The sequence below is a fragment of the Pyxicephalus adspersus genome, chromosome 3, assembly GCF_032062135.1.
Source record: "Pyxicephalus adspersus chromosome 3, UCB_Pads_2.0, whole genome shotgun sequence".
NCBI lineage: Eukaryota > Metazoa > Chordata > Amphibia > Anura > Pyxicephalidae > Pyxicephalus > Pyxicephalus adspersus.
Window position 1 is genome coordinate 103776912 of NC_092860.1, and position 19527 is coordinate 103796438.

The window sequence follows — 19527 nt, forward strand, 5'->3', positions numbered from 1 at the left end:
GGGGTTTTAACAATCCTGATAACAATCAGGCCAATCACTTGACTTGTTCAAGGGGGTGCCATCGATGGTGGCCAAGGACAATTCTGGCTGAGAGGTGTAACAGGTATCCCCATGTGGGAGGCCATATCCTGGTCTAGGAGATTACCATCTGCTCCAGAATCAATGAAGGCCAGGACCTGGCGTTTCTTTCCTTCCCAAGACACTGTAGCTGGAACCAGAAGACGACGTTGAGGCTGGGCTAGGGGGTCTGAGGTGCTCCCCTTCTGCACCCCTGATAACCTGTAATCTTCGAGCTTCTTTGCGAGGTCTGGTCCTTGCCCTATTACCAGGATCACCACAATAGAGGCAGAGTCCACCTTGCAGGTGCCGATTGCACTCTGAGGGGGCGAGTTTGGACAAACCAATCTCCATGGGTTCCTCAGGATCAGGGAAAGAAGATGAAACTTTTGCACGTGGTGGAGAACTGGTCAGGGTGATCACAGAAAAAGGCTTTAACTGAGGAAGTGAACGAGCCCCGGTTCCACGGGTGACCTTTTCCAGGTGGCGTTCCCTGATCCGCCGATCAATGCAGATGGACTGCTGTACCGCAAGATCCAGGGTGGTGGAAGAGAGGAGACCCAACAGCAGGTTCTTAACTTGATCGCTGAGGCCCTGACGAAAACAGTGGCCCAGCGCCGGAACTCCGCTGCATACTCTTTCACGGGGTGTCTCCCCTGTGTTAGGTACTCCTAATTCATTGACAAAATGAATTCATTAACTAGGCTGAAAGCAGAGTCTTCCGGTGGCAAGTTGAATGCCTACCTCTGGGGCTTACACGTTAGGAGGGGGATGACTACTCTGATGTGATGGCGAGTAGTCCCTGAGGCAATTTGGCGGAGTTGGAAATATAAGAGACAGGAGATGGGGAAGTACTATCTGTTCCCTGTAAACTTGTCAGGTAATGGGATTGGGGGTTCCACTGGCACCACAGAACTGGATGTAATCAGGCCTGGACCTTCCCCTGAGAGCGCACGTAACTCCCCTACTATCTCTAGGCACTCAAATTTTCGTGGCGTGACCAGTGGGAGCCTCTAACGCAAGCTTCTGTAGGCCCCCCTGGATCTCCTCTATTAGGGATGGGTGGTGTGGTGGCCCATTATACTGTAATGTGCCCGGGCACACAAACCACAAACAACTCCGGTATAGTCTTTCAACAAACGTTATTCCATAATCCAGGTACAGGCCGAGGTCAAACACAAAAGATCAATCTGATCAGCGAGGTACAAGGGGATGAGGCAGAAGGCATAGTCAGGGACAATCTGAAGTCAGGACAGGCAGAGTTCATGCAAAATCAATAATCAGACCGGGTCGCTGTTGGTAATAATTCCGAGCTGATGACAAGACACAGGGAAAGGCAACAGAGGTCAAAATGGTAATCCAACATAACAACACACCCAAGCACACTGTAACACAGAGGCTAAAACGGCAAGGGTGCTAATGACAGAGTCTTATTAAATGGGCAGATTGCCCAATCACCTTGCGCCACATGGGGCTATTGGATTGGAGGAACATACTGAATTCTAAATCCCTTGCGGCCGATTTACATGTCCTGCCTCGCCCCCAAGGGGTACAAGTGGTGTGCATAGAAGCGGGCACGCCTCTTACAGCAGGACCCCTGGGCCGTGCTGTACTGTGCACGCCTGCAGGAAAGCTGAGGGTGTGTTATTGTTGTTCACGTTTGAAAGGACCCTTAAGCTATTCACTGCAATTTACATGTGAAGTCAAAATGGTATCCCATGCAAAATGCACATAGTCATCTTTATTATCGGGGAGAGTTTACTAGGAATGTCTCCTAAATGCTACAAGAGGGGAGCTGCCAAATGTGTAGAGGCTGGCATCTATCAAAATAAATGAGGCTTGTATAGGCTGTGATTTTTTTCATCATCAATCATTGTTAACTAACACTATCTGGTATTGTTAAAAAAGGAAGACTTCAATATCCATTGACTGTATTACAAACAGCCAAACAAATTACTAGCAACAGCAGCCCTTCCCCATGTACTAAAGCTATTTTGTATGCTGCAATGACGATTTAATAAAGCCACATTCCCCACCACACTCCACTTATCATCTTAATTTTTCACCCTTTTTACATACAAGTACAAGATAAAGAATGTTGGATAAAGAATAGGATCATTTGACAGCATCTCCAACTAAAAACCTTAATAACGTTACAAGTTGTTTTTAGATCAATTTACTGCCTAACCCACTTAGAGGATGGAGTTTTGTAGATACCGCAAATCTTTGTTCATAATTTTGCTAAATAAAAGTGGAGAGTATTATAATTGACTAACTCAACTGTAGTTTAGATACAAAGCCTAGTTCCATCATCCTAATTAATGTGGCTGAATATATTCTCTCATAAAAATCATACTCATATATCTGTATCTCACTCACTTACAGAGCTATTTCCATTTGGGCCCTATTTGTCTTATTGACACCTCTTGGAAAGCTGAAGTTTTTATGACAAAGGCCCTAGTTATAAAATATAATGTTTTAGAGGTTCTCCAATATTTGGATCCAGCCAAGTAAAGAATAAAAATGAACGTCAGGCCAAAAATGTTATTTAAACATATTCCTCTAAAGCCACACAAGCTATACATCCACTAAGTGTGCACCAAATGCCTTTACAAATGCAAATATTGTCTAAAGGTAGCCATAGTATCTTCACGGGGCTGCACGTTGCCTTTTTAGGTAGTAGAGGTGGGGGTAAAACCCAGTAGATCTACCCCCTACAGGCTACATTTAAAAAACTACCTGGGAGTGGTGAGGGGTCATATAAGACCTGTCACCCTGCTCCAATAGAATGAGCAGGGCTTGCTGATCTTTATTACAGAAAACTTGTATTGTAAGAGAGAAAGTGCAGAAGGTATTTCATGCTAGATTATTACACAGATCTACATGAGATACACAAAGTACACCAAGTTTAGGAATACATATCCCTAGCTTTTAGATATTTCCTAGCCAAGATTTCAGCATATACTTTCTTTACATTTCAGTAGTTCTAATATTTCAGATAAACCCACACTGTTTATGTCTACTATTTTCTATTATATATGTTTTGTCTAATGTTCACAAACTATAATATAGAAATTATAAATGGTGAGCTGAAGTCATGTTTGAAAGTATATTTCATATATATTTATATCATCTGCATCTTTCCTGTGACTCTAGCTTCTGCTCTGCACGCCCAGTTGTGGTTGCTCACATAACTCCTTACAATTGGCTAGCAGCTGTCTACACTACGTATGTCAAAAATGAGGTTTAGGTTTGAATAACACTCAGTATTCTACTCGCATCGGTTGGTAAAGGAAGTGGCTTTATTCTTTTTGTTTTTTTGAACATACAAAAATGATTCTTCATTACAGGATGTGTCAGACAACGTATATTCTACTTTTATTTTCAGGTAAGCAATAAAATTTTGGTTATTTTATCAGAATTATGCATGCTGCCAGTTGCCAGCACAAAATTTGAAATACAATATTTTATTTCTGGAAGGAGACATATATTTTCATCATCACTGATTACTGTTCTTATTTGTTGTTTTTGAGATATGGTAATGCACATGATTGGATAATTGAAGTAAACAGTCACACAATGTATTGAATGAAAATGTACAACTCATTTGGTATATCAACTTACAGTCCTATACATTTTTGATGACCCTAGCATGCAAGCAAGCATACCCTAACAAGTTATGTTACTCAGTCTTTTAATATTCATGGTTTGTACTTTTGCAAACAAGCTATGAGATTCTTTAGGACCAAGGCCTAAACAAATAATTCCATAGTATATGTTATTACTTATTTAACATTCTAAATTGTTCTTAAATGCATAGAAGCTGTAGGTTAGTCTTACGATCTTCATACAGATGTGTCTACTTCCCTCTATTTTTCAACTGAAGTCCGAAATATAAATGCCAGGGCAAAACCTTATCTTTATCTTCTAAAGTCAGGCAGAGATGTTACCATTAGGGTTTGTCTTTGTATTACACTGCTGTATGTATTGCATCTGTTTTTTAGTATGTAGGAATGTATACTTGCTTTTTCCTTCTTGACAAGTGGCTTCTACCAATAGAATATGGTTTCTTGTTGCACACCAAAAAGCCAAACCAAATAAAACTGTACACCACTGACTAAAACCAATGCATAAAAAATTTAGGTGTAAAATTTTGATAAAAAAATAAAACAAATCTTTTGAAACTCATACTTACCCTTGCAGGATCCTTTGCTGGGCTATATATATGTGCCCACAATGATCCGGTCAGGTGAAGAAGAATGAGGAGCTCTGAGATTAGCACTCTTATTGCATTGACTTAAAGTGGAACCAACCTGACCAGTCCATCTTCCTAATTTTCTTCCTCTTCCAGCCATCTTTATTGGGTATGTCAGGATGGCACAACTTCATTAGATGTTTGTTCAATCATCCTGGCACATGCAAGAGAAGCCGGGAATGCTTGATTTCCCTGGCAATCAAAGCTGTTGCTGCACATGCCCAGCTCAGCTATGCCTGAGTGATCAGGCAGGTTAGGCACATTACTGCAGAGGGGACATCATCTGTCCCTTTCTGCAATAATGACCTGACCTGCTGGATCATACAAACATATAAGAATGAGGTATTGACACCATCCAGGGGTGGCTGGCAGACTTGCACCTGGGTGTAAACCAGGACCTATGCAGCCAGGCATTTATACACCGTGTTGACTGCTAGATATTGGTATCGTCCTGGCAAAAAAGGGACAGTTGGGAGCCATGCTATGGAACTGCCTTTAATACAGAAGATGTATAATCAAGCTTTTGTTTCTTCAGCTATCAAAAAATGTACCAAAATATATTAAAAAAATAAATTAGGTTATCCTGTATATTCAAACACGAAGGCTCAGAATCACGTGGTGGCATTTCCTAAGGGTAGTCTGTTTTAAAGCCTAGGATGTAATATTAGAGGTTATATTATATATTTTTTTTAAATGTTGAGGAGGGGAGTCATCCTGGATTGTGTGATAAGCAATGTTTTAATGAAATTTTATATTAGATTATATGTAAATTCTTGACTACATAGCTTGAATGTGTTATCAGTAAAAGAAGCCCAGGGTGTGTACATTACTGAGGCATCCAGATAAAATGTGCTGTCAACAGTCCAGCTTTTACATTCTTAGTTGGGTTTGAGACTGACTTACTAAAGGATCGCTTGTTAGGTTAGCAAGATAAATGTTCACTTTGGGAAGTGTACGTTCATATAGCCTAATCTATAGTATAGTTTTGTTTAATTTGAATGTGCAGTCAAGTGAGTAATAGAACAAGGGGAGTTTTATGTGCACATAATTGGATAATCAAAGTGAACACAGCATTGCATTATTAACTATAAACATGTACATCTTTTCAAGAAAACTACAGTAATTTGTTTATATTACTGTAATAAATTTATATAGCATCAATATATTATACAACACTTTATATTTGTCCACTGTTGCGTCCCTGTCCTTCAGGAGAAGCTCCTATTCTATTGTTTTTCTACCAGGGCCTAAGGACAATTTCTAATAATTTTTGATAAATTTAATAAATTTGATTTCAATAATCAAATTCAGTATGGTTTAATAATATGCTATTGATGTTTTTACACTAAAAATATATAACACTTAAATACAGTCTAAATATAGACCACAGCAGTCTTTCTCCGCCTTTTTGCCAAGGGAGAACCCTTAAAATAGCTTTCAGGTCCTGAAGAACCCTACTTTATTTACTAAATCCACAGCTCACAGACATTAGAGTAGAGGTCAGTGGGAGGAATGGCTCTTATGTTGCTGGCCAGTGAGAAGAATTTCACCTTTATAGATAGCCAAAAAAGATCACTGGTGTCAGTGGTAATAGATCTGAGAGGCAACACCTAGAAATCTCTGGGGAACCCTACGCATCCACTGAACACTGTTTGAGAAACAGGTACAGAATATCATTAAAGAACAGACCATATTTATTTATATGATTAAATAATGTTATGTTTTGTTTATTTGTACATTAATGAAAATAATTGGATAATGATCACGCTGAGTGTAGTGAGCAGAACAAACACACACAAAATTCTCTGTTAAAGAGGGCATCTAGAAAAGTTATAGGGCCTAAATAATACCTAGAAAAATGGACCCTTTATCTAGTTCCTGCTATAAAATAGAAGTGTACTTCCTGGTATGCTAGGGCTATGGCCTAGGAGCTGTATATCTGTAGTGTAAATCTTTATCTCACAAGAATGAGATTTCTATGTACAAAGGGAAAAAAATTGCAACAAATTGACCACAGGCAATACTGGTGACTAGTCCTTTGCTCCTGGCCTACTCTGTTGGACACATCTTCCATCGTTCAATTCAGTTAAATCAGAGTGTTAAATAAAACGATCTTAGATTGGAAGGGTTTTTCAAGTCAATGATGTACTATAACATTCCTGCATACAGTTAGCAAAATGTAAAAAATGGTATTGTATGTACAATCATCAAAAATATCTGAGTTCACTCCTCTCTGTTTCCTTTCCAGGTTTCCTTTTAGGAATTTCACAAATCTCGGTGGTTAAAGGTTCTGTCACAAGTTCCTCAACGCATGTCGATGTGAACAGCACAGTCACAACAGTGACAAATAGTACATCTAATTATGACCTCCAAAGTCAAGACTCATCTACAAAAAGAGGAGGTCGGTTGAAAAATGTGGTGTTTATGTGACATCTATAGAGATGAACAAACATTTTAAAATTAGTGCCTTGGAGATTAGCTCTGATTTTACAGATAATCTGATCCAAATAAACTACAACAAACTGCAAATTTTGTATTTAATTTTACAGTGAGATTATCCCATTGAAGGTTAGTAAATGCATGGAACAGCTGTGACTTCCAACTCACAGGGTCCAAAGAATAAAATGTATTTGGAGTCCAATCAGTGGAAAAACTAAAGACTTGTAGGCCCCAATGCAGAATTTGGACCCCTTCCTTCCCCTTCTGTAGCAATTCTGCAAGACCACTGATGAATTCTAGATACCAGTGCTAATTTTGCCAAGGCTCTTACTATTTAGAACAAGTACCTTCACATCAGGAGCCCCCCCCCCCCTTAACATCAGGAGTGCTTCTTTTCACCAGAGTTCTCTCATTCACATTACGTGACCCTTTTTAAATGTGAACTCCCCCTTCACATCACAGTCCCCTTTTACATTAGACTCCCCACATCAGTTTCCCAACTTTACATTAAAGTCCACTGTACATCAGAGACCCCTTTGACATTAGAGTCCCACCTCTTCATCAGGAGCCCAAATTTACATCAGAGTCCCAAAACATACATGTGACATAATCACGTGGTAAAACTTCCTTTCCAGGCCTGTGTACAACGATTGTATGTGTCTCGAATGAGACCTCATTTTCAACTTCTCTTCCTACAACTAATTCTTACACCCCTTTAGGTTGATTCCTTTTAGGAGACATAGTGACATTTTGTGGGTCTCCCTCATTAGGAAGACAATTATTTTAGTAGTAACTCCCAGGGGTCCTATCACTATGTTGATTCTAGCTCATAAGCTTAAAGTATAGGCTGGCTTTAAATTACAAGCTGGAAAATCATAAAACATATTGTCATGTCATTGAATTTATGTTCACCTATTATTTTTTATATACTGTATTCAACAGACAAATGGTTTTATTTTTTTACATTCATCAACAGAATCTTTGGCAGCAACATCTAAACCTACCAATGAATCTAAGCTTCCAGCCGCACACACAAGTAGTGAAGCACCTTACAGTAGTAAGTTTGTAATTTAGGCATTTTATTATTAACAATGACTTACAGTACGTTTTTGCATTTTTTATGTATTAGCTGTTAATAACAGAATGGATGCATTCTTTATTATTGTTGTATAGACATTGGTGCTATTGTACTAGTGCAAGGACTACTATGAGGCAAAGTGAATCTTCATCCTAAGGTGGCGTTTTTTGCAGCTCAGGGGGTGGGGGGAGCACTTTAAGACATGACTTAGTGGCAGTCTCTCTGGGGTCTGTGCTGAGGTCAGCATTGGACTCTGTACCAAGGTTTGCCTAGATGTTTGTACTTAGGTCTGCACTGGAGACTTCATGGGGGGAACTGGACTTCTCTCATTCACATTACGTGACCCTTTTTAAATGTGAACTCCCCCTTCACATCACAGCCCCCTTTTGACTTTAGACTCCCCACATCAATTTCTCAACTTTACATTAAAGTCCACTGTACATCAGAGACCCCTTTAACATTAGAGTCCCACGTCTTCATCAGGAGCCCAAATTTACATCAGAGTCCCAAATTCACATTGGGAGCCCCCCCTCCTCTACCTTTACGGAAGAATTCCCCTTATACATCAGAAACCTACATTTATATCAAAAGAACCCCCCCAGACTTCGGTTAATGTGGACCCTTAGCAGTTCACCCACAAGTTTAAACTCACTGACTGCTCTCTGTTATAAAAAGACGTGACATAATCTAGCACAGAGTCAGAAAGATGAAATCGGTGGTAAAACTTCCTTTCCAGGCCTGTGTACAACGATTGTATGTGTCTCGATTGAGACCTCAATTGCAACTTCTCTTCCTACACAACTAATTCTTACACCCCTTTAGGTTGATTCCTTTTAGGAGACATAGTGACATTTTGTGGGTCTCCCTCATTAGGAAGACAATTATTTTAGTAGTAACTCCCAGGGGTCTTATCACTATGTTGATTCCAGCTCATAAGCGTATAGTATAGGCTGGCTATAAATTAAAAGCTGGAAAATCATAAAACATATTGTCATGTCATTGAATTTATGTTCACCTATTATTTTTTATATACTATATCTTCAACAGACAAATGCTTTTATTTTTTTACATTCATCAACAGAATCTTTGGAAGCAACATCTAAACCTACCAATGAATCTAAGCTTCCAGCCGCACACACAAGTAGTGAAGCACCTTACAGTAGTAAGTTTGTAATTTAGGCATTTTATTATTAACAATGACTTACAGTACGTTTTTGCATTTTTTATGTATTAGCTGTTAATAACAGAATGGATGCATTCTTTACTATTGTTGTATAGACATTGGTGCTTTGTAATAGTGCAAGGACTACTATGAGGCAAAGTGAATCTTCATTCTGAGGTGGCGTTATTTGCAACTCAGGTGGGGGGAGCACTTTAAGACATGACTTAGTGGCATTCTATCTGGGGTCTGTGCTGAGGTAAACATGGGATTCTGTACCAAGGTTTGCCTAAGTGTCTACACTGGAGACTTCACTGGGGTTTTGTACTTGAGTCCTGTACTAAGGTCTGCTTGGGGTTCTATATTGGGTGTCTGTACTGCAGTCTGCCTGTAGGTATATCTGGGGGTCTGCACTGGGTTCTGTACTGAGGACTGTCATTGGCATAAACTGGCATATATTGCCTTCAACAAACAAGTGAAAACTTTCTTTCATTAATTAACAGAAACGTTGTCAGCAACATCTGAACCTACCAATGAATCTCAGGTTCCAGTCCTATACACAAGTAGTGAAGCACCTTACAGTAGTAAGTTTGTAGTTTATGTGTTTGAATAATAATGATTTACAATATGTTTTTTCATGATATATGAACTTGTAATGATTTTTATTAGCACGTATGCATGTATTACTATTGTTGTATAGACATTTTTTTTAAGGATTCCTTAAATAATCATTCTTTTATAGGCCAGACCTACTATCAGGCAATGTAAATCATCTGCATAGGATGTTTACGGGGGGATTTGTACTGGGTATCTGTACTGAGTTCTGTCACTAGGGGTCTTCATTGAGGTCTGTCACTGGAGGTCTTTACTGGAGTCTTTGCTGAGGGTCTGTACTAGGGGGCTGTATTGATACCTGCCTCAGGTGTCTCTACTGGAGTAATTCACTGAAGTCTGGACTGAGGGTCTGCACTTTGGGTCTGTATTAAGGTCAGTACTGGGGTGCTGAAATGAGGGTCTGCATGGAAGTCTGCACTGAGATTTGTTACTGGTGATCTGCTACTGAGAACGGCACTGGGGTCTGCAATCATTGAGAAAAGTGTGCAACCCTGGGAAGGATGGGGCATCTTCCTAATATTTGCTTCAGGCATCAAAAAGGTTGGAGCTGGCCCTACCCTCTACTTATGCTCTGGTCAGATAACAGAACCCCCAGAGAGTCTTTGTTATCAGCTTATTTTAGTTTATTTTAGACTGGGGTGATAATTATTAGGTTTTTGGGCTTTTTACTAATTTGGTTTTATGATGTTATGTAGTGTTGGTCGAATCAGATTGCTCTTGCAGCCCTTTACTAGTTGTATGTGTTCTTGGATAGAGATAGAAACTCTATCCAGGAACACATACTACAGGGCTGCATTAGCGATCCTGATTGCTGTTGCCTCACTGTACTAGTAGTAAGTAGTAGAGTTTCTCCATCCAAGAACACAGGGTGAACTTGTCCCCATTCAACTTGTCCCTATTCAACAAAAACTTGACCCCATTCGCCCTCTAGTGCCCGGGGATCGCCTGCAGTCACAGCTGTGACCACAAAGTTCATTAACCTGTAGTGCCCCGGGGATTGCACACTCTTCTCAATGATTGCAGCCACCCCAGGGCTGCAATCATTGAGAAGATGCCCTGCACTAGAGGTATCTCTAAAGCTACGTACACACTTCCAATTATTATCGTTGGTAAACGAACGCCGAACGATCCTGCACGATATCTGCGAACGATCGTATAGCACCAATCCTGTACATACAGATAACGACACGATCGTTCGTAGATATTGTACACACAATAGATGCGATCGTTTGAGCGATACAGGAAGTGAAAAAAAAAAAAATAGTTAAACACAAACACTCATCAAAAATATTTAACATTAATTTTTATTTTTTTTTAACACTTTTTTTATCCAAATTTTTGCCGTCGAACCTTTTTTTTGGGTCGTGTCTATCCGAATTTGAACAGCCATTTTCAGGTCAAATATAAGGACAACCCAAATTCGAACACCAACACTAATTTTATGTATGTATAAATAACATTTTCAATCATTTAGTTATTTTATTTTATCCTTATCATTTAGCTGCTAATATAGAGTAGTGCACTATTTTGGGTTGTATATAGCCATCATTGGAGTTCCCTATTTGGCTGTACACCCATTGGTGCTGGTTCAATTTTTGTACAAACCAATATGTTCTTGTGGTTCAGTTGCAAAGTTTCTTAATGCAGTAACATCATTTATTTTGCAAACCAACAACACTAAGCTGCTGCCTCACAACTAACAGCATCATTACCAACCTGTTGCATATGCTGTTTCAGTTGGGCAGTCTGTAGGGTATGAAGAAGACATGCGAACACCTGATATGCAGCCCAATATCCAACTAAACAATTGCATAATATTATATCTTATCATAACATTCAACAGGTGAAGCCACGCCACAGCCTACCAAAACACCTGACAATGGTGAGTATGCAATTTAAAATACAGTAACATTTCTGAAGATAGTTATGCAATTTGTATTTGAATTTTATTAGACCCCATTTTTTTTAGAACTTTCAGTATGATGTTCCTAAAATATGCTTGTAGTAATAATTAATTTTTTAAAAGCAATATGCCAAAAATTCAATTCAGTAGGAAGACAATCAGTATAAATTTTTAAGGTATTCTAGTCAGCACAGAATCACTATCTGTAGACTCTTTTGCTTATATTTTACTTTTTTGCCACTCTCTGACATGGCAAATATTCCAAATTTATAGGTGTGTGCCCCCTTTGCAATCTTTATTATTGCCAGCTGCCTTGATGTCACTATGGAACATACAAGCTAGCAGTCTTACAACTAGAATGTCGTTTGGACATCTCTACCCTGGTATTCACACCTACAGCCATGTAATTCAAAGGTTACTATATTTACTATAATATATAGTCAACACCTTTATTCTTTCTCACACTGTTTCTTTGTAATATGACCACGGAAATTAAAGAAGAAAGAAAAAATGAGCAAAGGCTTAAAAATGAAAAACAAAACACAGCAGAGCTGATTTACTAAACAAGTGTGGGCTAAATCCAGCCATCCAAGTACAAGCAAAAATCCTTGCTACTCGGGTTTATTTTTACAAGTTGGTTTTCTCTAAGCCATGTGAATTCTTTCTTACAGGGTAATAATTCTTTAGCTAAATGAACATTGCCTACATCACAACTTCCTGTTTATGGCTTCCATGCTGCCTAAACCCATTGTAGAATTGTAGAACCCATTGTTGTGGCAACATCATATCTAATAATGCCTAAAACTGAACGCTTTTTTTTTAAGTAAATATATCTTGAATATGAAGAATGTCTAGTAAGGGTATTGTGACAAACTACTATCCTGAACAAACTAACTTTTGCTTTGAATTTCTGATAAGAAGTTGAAATGTAATTCCTGATTGCTATCACCATCTCCTCTCTTCTACCTAATTTGGTTTGTGTATCTATACCTTTCCACCTCTACAACTGTCTATTGATACATCATTTCTATGCTGGATCTGTGATCTCTCCACTGTTCTTAGCACTCATCAGTTCACCATTTGATTGTTCTGATCTCATGATCACCAGTCAACAGGAGGTGGGTCGGACATGACAAAGCAAACGCTGCTCCTCTACCAGGATGTTTTACTGCCACACAGAAACAAAAACATAGTAACAAAAGTACCAGAGATATAAGTATAGATATAAAATGTAGGTGTTTTTGTCAATATTCACTTGTGTTAAGTGTTACTGCATATTGAAAAGTCAGGTCCAAAGTCCCTAGCAATGGACTGAAAAATGTTAGAGCTAGAAACAGAAACAAAAGATTATACAAGAAAAATAAGTTGTGCACAGAAAACATTCACCTTTGTCAAACATACTTTTACTAAATCAATGTATTTTTTCTCTCAAGGCATCCTCATTGGCTGTTTGGTGTGTTTGTTCTTCATTGTCATCATCATCTCTTTAGTATTTATTTTTAAAAAAAAACAAGTAAGTATTTAATATAATGAAATTATATTCACTACTACTACATACACATGGCTGGAACAGTTTGCTTGAAAGAATGCTTCACAAGAATAGCTATCATATATCTACATTTTTACTATGATGGGCTTTTTCCCTTTACCCTCAGCTTTTAAGCTACATTGATTCATCTGTTTATCTGGGTATTAAACAGTGACTTAGGCTATGTACACATGCTAGTTGATAGTCATCGGAGAGCAACGATTGAGATTGTCTAGGAGGAAACCTAAAATGTGTGTGGCTGTCTCCGAAGTCCACAAGCAGTGCTGTGTGTACAGTACTGGTTCATTCTCCTGTCACTAGAAATGATTAGGAAAGTTTGCTTCCAGCAACAGAAATCTAATGTGTGCACATTGTATTGCCTGTTTTATTCAGATCTATGGCCCAATAGAAACGTGCTCCAATGAAAGTGCTTACTTTTCCAAAAACTTTTGTACCAGACATAACGATGCAATACACACCACTACAATTGTACATTAGAAAGGTAGAGGAAATTATCCCAAAGTGATGAGAATACCAATCTTAGATAGTTGTTTTAGAACTGGTGCCTTTTGGAAGATTTTCGCTCATCTCTTGTTCTGGCAACAACTCTACAGTTTTAAATATGTGTCACTTTTCCTATTTTATAGCCTTACTAGGAATCCTATGGGAAACACAGATACTGTAAAAGAGTTTAAAACAAAGGTGTGAAGTTATATACTGTATTCTTTATTTCTTAACTACATTTGGGTTAAATCTGCACAGTGAAGGACTGGTTCGGCAGCCCCAGACAACCATAATTAAGGTTCTGCCCTCTATATATAAGTGGGTAGGAAATCAACTTACTAATCTAAGTATTTTTTTTTCTAATTCTGCATGTTTTTTGTTTTTTAAATTAGAAATCAAGTTATTCTTTAAACAACAACAAATCTCCCGAAGAAGCAGAAATTCCACTAAGCAATGTGAAATCATAGGTAGGATATTGTTTATTATTACATCTAAAATGTTTTACCTTGTCCACATGTATTGGAATGCCTAGTGAACAAATGAAGAATGCGGATATCTTCATTAGTTGCACTTAAAATAAATATCATGTTTTTTAATGCAGAGATGATTTACTTTATTTGTGTTTTTTTAACATTTGCAATGGAAACTGTCTCCATAATAAGAGCTGTTGGTGAATCCAATTTGAGCTCTTCTGAATAGCTAGAGCCACTGCTGGCATTGGCCCTCTGTGGTCAACCTGTATCTGCCAACCAGCTCTACCTTCTTTTGTTTTATTATAAAGGCTTAATATTCAATGCTCATAATCTATGGAAGGATGTTGTTTGAGGGTTATGTAAATAAACACACAATATTCTATTTTGATTACAAAACATATGTAAAAAGTTGGATTGACTTGAATCCTTCGTTAGCATCCAATTGCAAGGAGTAAAGAGTAAAGAGCTAGTGGGAATCCAACCAACAGCATATACAGCATATAGCATATACAAAAATAAACATGCATTTTGGATTGCCTAGTCATGTATGTTTTTATCAATGGGGTGAAAGCGCCAGCCTAAATTTGGGAAAATCTTCATAAATCTTTGTAATTCCTAATGTGATATAACTGAATTGGTCTGCTAAAGACATAAAAGTAGAAGTGCTTAATAAAAAGTAGTTAAGGTGTTCTACTAAAATTTATTTTACTCCTTTTTGTTTCCTGTAGGTGATTACATACATGCTGTATGAACCATTTATCCGAAAAAATGAATATTTTCCACCAATGAAACAGCCCAGTTTCGAACATTTATACTATAATTATCCTAAACAATAAAAATTAAATAGTTCTTTCATTGTCATTAGCAACTATTTATTAGCATAGTTGTGTGTGAAAAGTGTACAATGCTATACAGGATGAACAAAATAATTCTTAGAATTATGTCAATAGACAAGTGTGTTAAGTGGAGTCGGATATTTGTATTTCATTCATTTATGTCGACAGTTACTAACCATGTCTGATTAAAAAATAGTTTACTATTGTTTAAATCTAAACTCCTGACACACAGCTAAATACAGAGGTGTTCTATAGCTGATTGCAGGGTGCTTGTCCATAGATACAGGACAGGGACTGGACATTGTCACTTTAGAACAAGATGTGTGTCACTAGTTGAAAATAAAGAAAACAAATTACATTTTAGGGTTTTATTACACAATACATATAGAGATGTATGTATTATAATATATATTTACTATATTACTATATTTGCTAAATTAAGTGATTGTTTACTTTACTATGGGTTGAAAAATCAACCCCAAATACTCTCATAATCGCATTGTTAGAAGTAAGGCAGACTCATTGGACCTAGCTCTCCAAAGCTAAAGAAGATAGACTAATATGGGCGAACCTGGGTGATCCACCAAGTCTACTCTATCTTCTCCAGTCTTGAAAAGCTTTAATAAATCAGGTCCATTATGTGGCATTGGTTTTAAATTCTTTGTATTAAAGGCATTGCCCATTCGCTGACAAATATGCCTGTCAAAGTGACTTCACAGGTTCTTCAAAGCGTCTTAAGGGGTCACAACTAATCTTAAAGGGGTCACAACTTTGTCATCTTCTTGGAAAACAGCTTAGGATAACTGGTGTGCACTACTAAAACAAGCCATTTGGAGAAAAAAGTAGTTTATGGCAAAATTGATTTAACTTATGAAATATAATGTATGTCATTACAATGGTTAGGGCAGTTACATGTAACCAACAAAATCCTAGATTTTTATCTGTTTCAGGCTATAGTTTAAAACATCATCTAACATTCATGATATGGAGCAAATGCAGTGCTAAGCTAAGCTTACTGCAAAAAGCAAATGAAATCAATGTCTAGGCATTGCCTACAACTTGCAAAAAATAATAAGACCAGTACAATTCAAGTCTGACTAATGTCAACCCTTTTGTTTTTTTGTATCAAGCCATAGATTGTTAAGAACAAAACTGATATTTGGTTGCTATAAATTACTACACTATGCTATTTCAGTCTTGAAATCATTGCCTGCTTACCAGGCAGCCAGGGGCCCTCCCACTGTAAAGACTTTGTCTTTAAATCTATAGTCACAACTTTATAATTTTGCCTTGTGGTACAGTTACTGTTTAATCCAATAACATATGTTCTTGGATTGCTCTGCAGATTTTGTATATAAGTCAATTAAAACCATATGAAAACAGAAAGACGAAAGAGGAAAGGTTATATTGAAATGAAGATGCTCAAACATCAGCAGATTGAGTTGATACTTGACCATAGTGTCAGGTGTCTAATACACATTTAGTGGTAAAAAAGAAAAAAAGGTAAAGAAATCTGAGTACTAAAAGTAAATGAGTACTATTTGCCTGGCCTAAATACCCATTTACTAATCTAGAATAGACATGTAGATAAAAAAGTCAGAACACCGGATTTCCAAAGGAGTCAGTGGGCCTGATTTAATAAAGAATTAATTTAATATAGATCTCCAAAGCTAGAGAAGGTAGACTATAATGGTTGAACCTGGGATAATCCAGCAAACCTGGATTGGATTTCCTAAAATGATTCTCCCATGATAGTCTATCTTCTCCAATCTTGGAGAGCTTTAAAAAGGCCCAGTGAGTCTAAGGCTATTAGACAACTAGCAAAGTCATTTTTTATAGTCTTTTAGTTGATATTTTCTTAAGGTAGCATATATATATATATATATATATATATATATATATATATATATAATTTTGCATCATTATTCATACTTACTTGCTTGGTGTTAAAGTTGAAATTAGAACAATGTTTTCCTATTTTATAAAATACAATATACCTAAATAAGTAGTAGTACCTATAAAAAAACAAATGGAAATTCCAGTAAACTATTTTAAATGTATGTGTTTATGTTTCATTAGACATTTTTAAACATTACATATTGCCAGTACATCACCAGTGTCCCCACTTGACCTGTTTAGATTGCTACCTACAAATCTAGATGTTAAAGAAAAAACATTTAATTTTGATAATTGTGAGCATTTTTTTTTGTTTGCTGTGTTATTGTTAACCTTCAGATGTAAGCTGCTTCAGTATTAAATATTTAAATTCCCTTTTTTATTTTTCTTTGCTTTTTAGACCCCAGACATAAGCCATATGGAATTTTAGCCTTTTGGCCTTCAAAACATATTGCCAAAAAATAAAAAAAACTGGGTTGAAACACTCTCATCTACATTCGTTGAATTTTGTTAAAATTTTTCCAACCGATATATTTGTTGGAGAGAAGCCCTAACAATATACAGTCATCTCTGTTAAAATTGTTGCTTAATTTAGATAAAGTTATATTATTGTCATAATTAAACTAAGGTCACTGCTATTAACTTTTTAATCAGTTTTTTTTAGAAAAAACATAGGTGTGGGTGCTTTAACAGAGATTATTAAAAAAATAGTAATTTGTAACACATTACATAAACTTTTAAGTTTAGGGTTTACTAGTCCTCTAAGGTAGCTAAAACCCCACATACTAAGTGATAACAATGTGTATAATGGTTGTATATTATGCTTAGATAAGATTACCATAATCTAAGTCCTCTTAGTGCAGTTTTGTGTTCCGTTGCATGGGGTACACAGGCATTAGACACCTGTTCCTACGCAACATTCAGCCTTGGGAATAGTTTTAATGAGAATCGTTTGAACTAATCCATTACAAGAGGTGTGCAGTAAAGTCTAATTTCCTGTGAACAGCTGCATTCAACTACTTAACACCCAGTGTAGAGATGCTATGAAGCAGCTGTATTCCATTAGTTTACAATCTCCTATAGTTGGGTTTGTTTCAAATATATTTAGAAAGAAAAGATGTGAAGAAAATGACAATAGTGATCAATAGTTCAGATCCATGCTAAGACATTGTACAGCATTTACAGACCTAGGCAGTAAATTATTTTATACAGATAATTGTATATACTTTATAAATATAGTATTAGACATACTAGTCACATATTGTTTTTCTTTTAGGTTAGCTAAAAAAGGATGGTTTCAGTTTTTGTTTTCAGTGTTCAGTGGTCATAAATAGAATTGTTTAATCTTAGAACTAGATCACTTCTCATCTAAGAACTTAAACTCTACCCACCACCTTCGCCATGACAAATCCAAGTCGATATTGCAACCTTGAAATCATACAGATTATCTTTTGAATACAGTGAGCCACTAACATAGAAAATTGATGCAGAATAGGATTTCTAAATTTTTACTGTTCCATAGCTGCAGACCTGCTCCAGGTCACTGCTGTAGAAAATATTATAGCCAATGGGTCTGATTTAAAAAAGCTCTCCAAGGCTAGAGAGGATACACTTTCATCAGTGAAGCTGGGTGATCCAGCAAACCTGGAATGGATCTGGTTCAGGACACCGAAACATTTGCCAACAAATAGCAAATTTGCTGAATCCCCCAGGTTCACAGATGATAGCTTATTCTCTCCAGCTTTGGAGAGCTTTAATAAATCAGAACCAATGGGTCAGCACAGCAACCTGAGAAATGGCAATTTTAAGGGAGAGGCAGCAATGACAGCCCCAATATACTTTCCATGTACATTTATGGGTTACATGTGTAATATATGAAGTTAACACTAGAGGTCAGTGGTGTAAAGCATAAATTGTGCTGCAATAAAGATTTGAAAGTATTTGCTTAACTAAATCAACTCACTGTGCCCTTAGAAGTACTTCTTTTAGTTATTCTAACAAGATGCATTTATATTTAAAGTTTTAAAATAGGTAGACATCTGTTACACTGGGCAATGTATCCAAAATTATTTTTATCCTAAAATTCCATATGCACTAGAATCAATCTCCGCATAGGGCCTCAATCACAGCAAGGTACAGGTTCAGGCTGAAAAAACCCAGATGTAACAAAAGAGGGGGTAAATTTGAGGAAGTGGAACAAGAAAGCCACCACCCCTCAGTGCAGTCCGCAGCAGTCCTCCAACGCAGCTTTTGGATCATACAAGGTCCACATGTAAGAGTGTCTGATGCACCAATTCTGCTGGACAAATTGAGTATTTTTTGGCTTTCTACTGGTATATAATTGTATCCTATATGTAAGATTTGTGAATTAGGACAAAACTGACATTGTATTAGCTGACAATTTCTCTATGCATGGTGTTGTTTACTTTGACAGACCATTTTAAACCAACATATAATAAACATATATACAATAAAATATATTTTCTCAGTTGTCATCCATGCTTATTGTGATCACTAAACTCATTTTTGTGTTTGATGCTCTTTTACAGGGTGTTTTTGCTGGCATGTTTTTTAGATAGCCTTCTATGGTAAATGGTAAATATTGGACTGAGATTGCTTACAAGAATTCTGCTCGCCCTTTTTTCTTTGAGCCTGTGCTGCTAAACACTGTTTTCAGTGATCATTGAAAGTCAGCTATGAAAACAACACTTCTGGTAGTGTTGCCTTGCCTAGGTCTCCACAAATCTTACTAGTTCCCCCATGTTTCTACTTTATTCTGTAATG

At 37.1% G+C, this 19527-nt stretch overlaps 1 protein-coding gene across 4 annotated transcripts; it reads left to right on the forward strand.

The window, feature by feature from the left end:
* The first annotated feature begins 2397 nt into the window (after nt 1–2397).
* On the forward strand, nt 2398–19223 carry LOC140326882 (uncharacterized). Of its 4 annotated transcripts, XM_072405873.1 has the most exons (9): nt 2398–3445; nt 6561–6713; nt 7728–7808; nt 8911–8991; nt 9492–9572; nt 11447–11485; nt 12940–13019; nt 13931–14005; nt 14740–19223. In XM_072405873.1, exons 1-8 carry the CDS (start codon nt 3391–3393, stop codon nt 14003–14005), a joined length of 645 nt encoding a protein of 214 aa, XP_072261974.1. In that variant the 5' UTR covers nt 2398–3390; the 3' UTR covers nt 14740–19223. The 4 variants fall into 4 exon arrangements, with proteins under 4 accessions (XP_072261974.1, XP_072261978.1, XP_072261977.1 ...); XM_072405877.1 differs by lacking the exon at nt 9492–9572; XM_072405876.1 differs by lacking the exon at nt 7728–7808.
* The last annotated feature ends 304 nt before the right edge of the window (nt 19224–19527 follow it).